This window comes from Crocuta crocuta, unplaced genomic scaffold (assembly GCF_008692635.1).
Source record: "Crocuta crocuta isolate KB4526 unplaced genomic scaffold, BGI_CrCroc_1.0 scaffold647, whole genome shotgun sequence".
Classification (NCBI taxonomy): Eukaryota; Metazoa; Chordata; class Mammalia; order Carnivora; family Hyaenidae; genus Crocuta; species Crocuta crocuta.
Window position 1 is genome coordinate 987,387 of NW_027531286.1, and position 8,191 is coordinate 995,577.

The 8,191-nt window shown below is 62.9% G+C and overlaps 1 protein-coding gene across 1 annotated transcript in view; it reads left to right on the forward strand.

Moving 5' to 3' along the window:
- Positions 1 to 1,250: 1,250 nt before the first annotated feature.
- GRK2 (G protein-coupled receptor kinase 2) overlaps positions 1,251 to 8,191 on the forward strand; it is an 8,834-nt gene continuing 1,893 nt past the window's right edge. Inside the window, exons 1-18 of the mRNA XM_077771369.1 lie at positions 1,251 to 1,333; positions 3,152 to 3,225; positions 3,338 to 3,439; positions 3,562 to 3,636; positions 3,716 to 3,777; positions 4,527 to 4,578; positions 4,752 to 4,843; positions 5,202 to 5,301; positions 5,392 to 5,470; positions 5,570 to 5,700; positions 5,977 to 6,071; positions 6,146 to 6,253; positions 6,437 to 6,503; positions 6,788 to 6,888; positions 7,349 to 7,415; positions 7,495 to 7,590; positions 7,779 to 7,941; positions 8,055 to 8,190. Of these exons, the coding sequence (XP_077627495.1) occupies positions 1,270 to 1,333; positions 3,152 to 3,225; positions 3,338 to 3,439; positions 3,562 to 3,636; positions 3,716 to 3,777; positions 4,527 to 4,578; positions 4,752 to 4,843; positions 5,202 to 5,301; positions 5,392 to 5,470; positions 5,570 to 5,700; positions 5,977 to 6,071; positions 6,146 to 6,253; positions 6,437 to 6,503; positions 6,788 to 6,888; positions 7,349 to 7,415; positions 7,495 to 7,590; positions 7,779 to 7,941; positions 8,055 to 8,190 (1,664 nt within the window). The 5' untranslated portion in view covers positions 1,251 to 1,269. The remainder of the gene's footprint in view (positions 1,334 to 3,151; positions 3,226 to 3,337; positions 3,440 to 3,561; positions 3,637 to 3,715; positions 3,778 to 4,526; positions 4,579 to 4,751; positions 4,844 to 5,201; positions 5,302 to 5,391; positions 5,471 to 5,569; positions 5,701 to 5,976; positions 6,072 to 6,145; positions 6,254 to 6,436; positions 6,504 to 6,787; positions 6,889 to 7,348; positions 7,416 to 7,494; positions 7,591 to 7,778; positions 7,942 to 8,054; position 8,191) is intronic.

Here is an 8,191-nt window from a genome sequence, read left to right on the forward strand (position 1 = left end):
GGGCGAGGGAAGGCCAGAGTGATGACAGCTGGCAGGCATGACAGGTGGCCCAGGAGAGGGGAGGAGCGGACACCGGGGGGGTGGGGGGGGTGAGGAAGGAGGGAAAGCCTCAGGTCACAAGCCTCAGGTCACTTGGCCTTGGTGTTGAGGATGAGCTTTCCGGGTGGGGACTGTCAGGTTGGGCTTTGCATGGTCACAGTGGCCAGCCTCTCCCGCGCTGCCCTCCCAAGCAACCCAGGGACAGTTGGGGGGGGGGCACATCTTTTTAAGTCAGATGTTAGGGACACAGGAACCGAGGCGTGGCTTCTATGTCGTCTTATTTTTACTGTGTAAAAAACATGAGATATGATTCACATAACATCAAATTCGTCATTTTATTTTTATTTTTTTTTAATAATTTTTTTTTGTTTTTTGTTTTTTTTTAAATATTTTTATTTATTTCTAGGAGAGAGAGAGACAGCGTGAGCAGGGGAGGGTCAGAGAGAGAGGGAGTCACAGACTGAAACAGGCTCCAGGCTCTGAGCTGGCAGTCAGCACAGAGCCCGATGCGGGGCTCGAACCCACGAACCGTGAGATCATGACCCAAGCGAAAGTCGGACGCTTAACCGACTAAGCCACCCAGGCGCCCCAAATTCGTCATTTTAAAGAGTGCAGCCCAGTAGGTTTTGGTACAGCTCTCACCCTACCTGATTCCAGAACATTTCCATCACCCCCAGAAGAAACCCCCTCCCTGCTGGCAGTCACTCCTCTTCTGTCCCTCAGCCCCTGGCCCCACTAATGTGCCTTCTGTGTCTGTAGATCTATTTGCCTATTCTGGACATGCGACCTGAGTGGCATCATAGAACCTGGGGCCTTATGTGCCTCCCTGTTCTCACTTAGCAGCGTGCTAAGGTTCATCCCTAATGTAGCATTTCTGTCAGTGCGACGTCCCACTTTATGGCCAGGCGTATTCCATGGTACGGAGAGGCCCCATTCTGGTTACCCATCCTTTGCTGATGGGGAGGCCTGGGCTTTTGAGGCTTGGCCAGGCTCCCGATCCAGCATGAGGCAGTCCTGGGACCACACTTCCGAGCAGCCACCTGCTGGCCACCCTGGCTCTGGGGGACAGAGCCCTGGTGGGCAGGCCTGGCCCGGCATTGCCTTCTTGGAGGGAGCGGTGACATTCTGGACCCCCGGGGAGGGGACAGGGCCAGCAGGCCTGGCAGGAGCCCCGGGGGCGCCGGCTCACTGAGGCCCCCCCGCCCCCCGTCTTTCAGCATCCGAAGCGTCATGCAGAAGTACCTGGAGGACCGGGGCGAGGTGACCTTTGAGAAGATCTTCTCCCAGAAGCTGGGTGAGTACGAGCTCTGCCCGCCCCAAGGACTTCCCGCCACTGTCCAGCTGCCCAGGCCTGGGGTGTGGGGGCAGGAGGACCCCAAGGCCGCTTTCCCGCCCCCACCCTAGCCGGCTGGCCTCTGTCCCCTCCCTGGAGGTCTGGCCATCGATCGGATGGGGCAGGGCGGTGATGAGCACCCCATATCCCGGGGTGGCGGCAGGGCTGCTCAGGGCCGTGACCCATTGTGCCTCCCAGCCCCTGGCGGTGGGCCCTGGGAGCCCTGTGAAGGGGGTGGGGGCCCAGCAGTCTTCCAGGGCTGCTGGGGAAGTTCCTCCTTGGGGTTTTTGTTTTTGAGAGTTGCAGCTTCCCCTTGGCGCAGGCACAGCTGCTTTGGGCCGTTGGTAGAACTGACAGGAAGGGGCGGGGCCCTTCCTGTGGCGCCTGCCGAGCTGTGGTCGCCCGCCCCCGCCCTCAAGGGCCCTCTTTGAGAGCAACCTGCCTCGCTCAGTCCCTTGGATCCTCCTCCTCCAGTGCCCTCGTTTCACAAGTGGAGTGCCTCTGCCGCAGAACTGGCCCACAGGGCAGGCTGGGTTGGGGCGGTTCCCGGAAAGCAGGCTGCAGGCACACACAGCTCTGGGTCGGCCTTCCCCAGGGGAGAGCAGGATCTCAGCTCTGAAATGGGAGTGGCCTGGGCCGGCCTGGCAGGATCAGGCATTGGAAGTCAGCGCTGGGGAGTCACTGCATCGAGAAGCCCAGTGTGGGTCAGTCCCCTGCCTGTGCTGTGTGACCTTGGTTGGGTACATCGCTTTACCGCTCTGCGCCTGTTGGTGTCCTCACCCGGGAATTAAGACTCAGAAGCCTTGCCGCCCAGGACTGTTGGAGGGCCCGTCCTCAGTGAAAGTCCCTTGCCCACTAGGAAACCCAGGTCACAAGTTACTCAAAGGCCAGGCCGCCTTTACCAGAAGTGATGGCTGTGTGCTCTGCTGGAGGTGCCCAGTCAGCACCCCTAAAGAGACATGGAAGCTACCCACTGCCAGCCTGGTCACCCACGTCAGGCTGGAGGGAACATGGACTGCCCTTACTTCCCCTTTGCCCTCCAGGGCTGCTCTGGGGTTGGGCCTCGGGCCCCCATTCGCTGGGAGGGGTGAGGCCTGGGAGCCCTTCCCATAGCTTGTCCCGCCTCTTACCTTCCCCAGTGGCCTCTGGTCTCATGCCCTGCGAGGCCCCACCCCCTGGCCTGTCTTTCCCAGCACCTCCCAGCGGGTAGAAGAGCCGAGAATCTTCTACTCGGCCCACTTGACAAGCCTCCCCAGGTGTGTTTCCGCACCTGTTCCTCGGGGCTGCCATGAGAATCGGTCAGATATGGCAGGGCACGATATGGGGGGTCCAGAGAGAGGGACCAGGGCCCCTTGGGAGGCTGCCCTCCTCCTCCCTGCCGTGCTGTGGCCTGACCCAGGTCAGTCTGCACCTGCACAGCCTGCCCAGTGGGGGTGCTGCCCTTGAGTAGCAGCTGCAGGCCCTGGACGGCAGGGAGAGAGCGGGGAGCCGGAGTCGGCCTGTGTCTCGCCAGAGCGCCGGTCACATTCCAGCTGGCGATCTGAGGAAGCAGCTTCCGGAAGGGGTAGAGACACAGGCACCCCTTAACCTGAAACTGAGACTCTTCAGTTGGTGACAGCCTTTGGGGCCACCTCGTCCAGTCCCCACCTAGGGCAGAGACCACCTCTGCTGCCTCCTTGGCTAGTGCTGCCCAGGGAGCCCCAAGCCCACACCGCCCGCCCTGATGGGATGGCCGCACAGGGGTGTGGCCCCGTATGACCCAAAACTCTTGCTTTTCAGGGTACCTGCTCTTCCGAGATTTCTGCCTGAAACACCTGGAGGAGGCCAAGCCGCTGGTGGAGTTCTATGAGGAGGTGAGGCCCCGGCTGCCTGCGGAAAGGGGAGGAGGTCGGGCTGCTGTCGTTCCGTCTGTAAGACGCCTGCCATTGGTGCCTCTGCGTCACCGGTGGGGATCTTGTCCTCTAGATCAAGAAATACGAGAAACTGGAGACCGAGGAGGAGCGCCTGGCTCGCAGCCGGGAGGTCTTCGACACCTACATCATGAAGGAGCTGCTGGCCTGCTCGCATGTGAGTGTCCCCCCGGCCTGGCCCTAGGCCCAGACCCCAGTGCTGGCCCAGAGCCGCCTGGGGTGTGGGCAGGGGATGCCAGGGCCCTGCAGAAAATTCACAGCCACCTCTGTCTTCCACAGCCCTTCTCGAAAAGTGCCACTGAGCACGTCCAGGGCCACCTGGTGAAGAAGCAGGTTCCTCCGGACCTCTTCCAGGTGCATACTGGGCTTATCCCCGCTGCCCNGGTCCGCTCCGAGTCTGGCTCAGTCATCAACCTCCAGCTTCTCCCCTTAGCCATATATCGAAGAGATCTGTCAGAACCTCCGAGGGGATGTGTTCCAGAAATTCATCGAGAGGTGAGAGCAGAGCACGTGCGGGAGGGGCAGGGGAGAAGCACTTGCTGAGAAGGGGTGCAGATGGTGTGGAGGAGAGAATCCAGGCAGGCGGGCTCCTGGGCCCCGCTAACGGCCCTGTGCGGGGACTCCTAAGAAGTGGGGCGGGCTCCCAGCCACCAGCTCCTCCACACTCCCCCCTGCCCTTCTTACTGCCAGGCATCTCCGAGCCTGCCCCAGGGGATTCTCCAGGGTATGAGGGACCACCCAAGTGTCATTCCTTCTCGTGGACTGTTCAGCACCTTGCTGGGCCCATCTATGCTGAGAAGCGTCAGGGTGGCACACACATGACACACCGTCCTCTACTGTGGCTCTTGTGGCCAGAGCTGGCCTGGTGGGTGGGAGCTATAGGCAGATTTCAGCTTAACATGAGAAACAGCCTTCTTAGGGTCCCAGCTGCCGGGCAGCGGAGTGGGAGCTTCCCAGGGGTGAGTGCTGCGTCGCTGGAGGTGTGCAAGCAGGGATGAGTATTGTCAGGGATACAGTGGCAGGAAGTCCGTGTCAGATTGGAGGGCCACTTCTCTACGCTTATCTGAAACCCACTTGGGCCAGCGCTGTGCCTGGCAGTCCAGGGGGTCAGGGGAAGCTGAGGTTCAGGACCCCAGACGACAGCAGGGGTGTGGGGTCGGCTTGCTCCCGGCATCGCTGCGCCTGCCTGGCATCGCTGCGCCCACCTTCTGAAGTTCATCTGAGCCCTCGTTCTTCTCTCACAGCGATAAATTCACACGATTTTGCCAGTGGAAGAACGTGGAGCTCAACATCCATGTGAGTGGCTCGGTGGGCTCGGAAGGCTGCTCCCTCCCTTCCGCCCGCCCAGGGGTCGGTGCCGGGGTCCCAGCGGTGGGGGGCGGCTCAGGGCAGCTAAGTACGTGGCGAGGGTGGTCCCTGGCCTGGGACCGGCCCCGGATGCTCTGACCCCGCTTGTTACCGCCCCACAGCTGACCATGAACGACTTCAGCGTGCACCGCATCATCGGGCGAGGGGGCTTTGGCGAGGTCTACGGGTGCCGGAAAGCCGACACGGGCAAGATGTGAGCACCGGCTCAGCCAGTGTCCAGTGGGGTGCCTGAGGGAGGGGAGGGGCCCCTGGGGTCCGTGGAAGAGCTGTGAGGGGGCTCAGGGCCCCCAGGTCCTGAGTGGGCAGGTCTCTGCAGCGGCTACCGTCTCCCCGCTGCACGGGCGCACAGAGGCCGCGACTCACGGCTCTCTCCCGCCTCCCACCTTGACTCTGATGTGTCGTACGCTGGTCTCAGTGTCCAGTCCTCACTGCAAGAGCCCTGAGGACTTGCCCCCCATGCCCCGCCCCTGCAGACCCCCAGACGCAGCCCTGGGCTCTGCACTGAAGGTGCGTGGGGACTGACTGACCAGCCGGCCCCCCTCCCCCACCAGGTATGCCATGAAGTGTCTGGATAAGAAGCGCATCAAGATGAAGCAGGGGGAGACCCTGGCCCTGAACGAGCGCATCATGCTGTCCCTTGTCAGCACTGGGGTGAGCCGGGAGGGCCCGGGCAGGTCACTGTGGGCCCCTGGTCCCGGCCCCGCACGCCGCCTCTGCTCACCGCCCTCCCCTGCCCTCCAGGACTGCCCGTTCATCGTGTGCATGTCGTACGCGTTCCACACGCCGGACAAGCTCAGCTTCATCCTCGACCTCATGAACGGTGAGTGCGTGGGCCCGGCCCCAGGTGGACCGCAGGGCGGGGGGGACAGGGGGGTGTGACGGGGAGCTGAGCGCCACCCCGCGGGGCTGCCTCCCTCAGGTGGGGACCTGCACTACCACCTGTCCCAGCACGGCGTGTTCTCCGAGGCCGACATGCGCTTCTACGCGGCCGAGATCATCCTGGGCCTGGAGCACATGCACAACCGCTTCGTTGTCTATCGGGACCTGAAGGTGAGGCTCCGGCCCCCCATCCCCTCCGCGCCACCGGCCCACCTGGCCCGCAGCAGTGGCGTTCTGGGACAAGGCCGGCCGGCTGCCCTCTTCTTCCCCGAGCCGTTTTCTGGATTCTGGTTGTAACTGGGGGACGGAGGGGAAGACCCCACCCGGGGCCTTGTCACTGGACACCCCCAGCCCTCCAGGGTGAGGACAGTGACCTAGCTGGCATCTTGCCTGGCCAGGCCCTGTCCTGAGCTGCCCTTGAGGCCGCTCACTGGGCTTCCCCCACAGCCAGCCAACATCCTTCTGGACGAGCACGGTCACGTGCGCATCTCTGACCTGGGCCTGGCCTGCGACTTCTCCAAGAAGAAGCCCCACGCCAGCGTGTGAGTGCCCAACCCCCCACTCTCCCTTCCCGCGCCCTCCGCCAGACCCCCTCATGGCCTCCTTGCTCCCGCAGGGGCACCCATGGGTACATGGCCCCCGAGGTCCTGCAGAAGGGCGTGGCCTACGATAGCAGCGCTGACTGGTTCTCCCTGGGCTGCATGCTTTTCAAGTTGCTGCGGGGGTGAGTGGGCCTTCCCCTGCCGGTGGGTAGGAGGGGACAGGGAAGGGCAGCCGTCTAGGTGAGCGGTGCCTCCAGCTGCCTGGGTGTTAAGGTGGCACCGTCCCTGGCTTTGGATGAGGATCGTTGCTGCTCCCTGCCTCAGTTTCCCCATGCCTTTCCTCTGACCTTGCGCCTCTTGCCCAGGCACAGCCCCTTTCGGCAGCACAAGACCAAAGATAAGCACGAGATTGACCGCATGACATTGACGATGGTGAGTGTAGGGAGGCGGGGTGGGGTCCATGGCGGGGGGCGGTCACTGTGGGGCTTGGGTCTCCTGTGCGCATCAGGGTCACGGATTCTTGGTTCTCACCAGATAACAGCAAACTGGGGCCACTGATCCTTACTCTGGCCTCTGGCCCCAGAGGCTCCCCGGCCCTGTGTTGTCAGAACAAACGTGCCCCATGGGGGCCAGGGAGGAAGCTGGGCCCTGTCTCTCCCTGTGCCGGGTGCCAGGTCCCTTCCTCGGCCCCTGCCGACATCCACTCCTCCCCGCAGGCTGTGGAGCTGCCCGACTCCTTCTCCCCCGAGCTCCGTTCCTTGCTGGAGGGGCTGCTGCAGAGGGATGTCAACCGGAGACTGGGCTGCCTGGGTCGAGGGTGAGTGCCCGGGACCAGGGCCACTGTCCCCGGCCCTCCCTCCCTGCCAGGCCCGGGGCCGGCCTGAGAACGAGGGCTGTGTTCCGTCCCTGGAGCCCCCTCCTGGTGCCACCTTCCTTTGAGGGGTTCGCAGGTTGGGGCACGACCAGCCCCCATCTAGTGTTCTCAGGACAGGGCTGCCTGGGGGCACGGCTGCCAGAGGGGCCCCTGTAACAAACACAGCAATGACAACGATGACGGCGACAGCTTTTTGTGTTTATTAAACACTTAGTAAGTTGTTGGGCGTGATGTTGCAAGATTTACAAATGTGAAAGCTCCCAACGGCCCTAGTTTGTGGGAACTGTTCTCCCCATTTTAGAGATGAGGAAACAGGCTGAGGTTTAAGGAACCTGCCCGGGGTGGCAGAGGCGCTTCGGCGCCCACACTTAGCCACGGCCTGATGACCCGTGTGTCCCCACAGGGCCCAGGAGGTAAAGGAGAGCCCCTTCTTCCGCTCCTTGGACTGGCAGATGGTCTTCTTGCAGAAGGTACCAGCCTGGGGCAGGGCCAGGCGGGCGCCCTGTAGCCCTTGCCTGGTGCTGATGCCCAGCCTGTGCTCTGCTGCAGTACCCTCCCCCGCTGATCCCCCCTCGAGGGGAGGTGAACGCTGCTGACGCCTTCGACATTGGCTCCTTCGATGAGGAGGACACGAAAGGAATCAAGGTACCCAGGCCTGCCCTGGCCTCCCACATGCGCCCTGATGCCGGCCTGCGGGGCTCTGTCAGCTGCTGGGCCTCCCCACACATGCCTGGGCGGCTGGGGGGCTGTCAGACCAGAACCCCCGCCTGGGAGCCGCGGGCCTGGGCAGGCCTGTGGCTGATGGATGTCCCTGCCCTGTCTACCCGCTGAAGTTGCTGGACAGTGACCAGGAACTCTACCGTAACTTCCCGCTCACCATCTCGGAGCGGTGGCAGCAGGAGGTGGCCGAGACGGTCTTCGACACCATCAATGCCGAGACGGACCGGCTGGAGGCCCGCAAGAAAACCAAAAACAAGCAGTTGGGCCACGAGGAAGGTGAGGGTTCGCGGCTGCCGTGGGCACCCACTGGGCGCTTTAGAGACAAGGAATCGGCTCGGGTTTTGGGGAGCTGCCAAGGGTCCCAGCCGGAGTGGCCGAANTCGCGGCAGACTACGCCCTGGGCAAGGACTGTATCATGCACGGCTACATGTCCAAGATGGGCAACCCCTTCCTGACGCAGTGGCAGCGGCGGTACTTCTACCTGTTTCCCAACCGGCTGGAGTGGCTGGGGGAGGGCGAGGCCCCG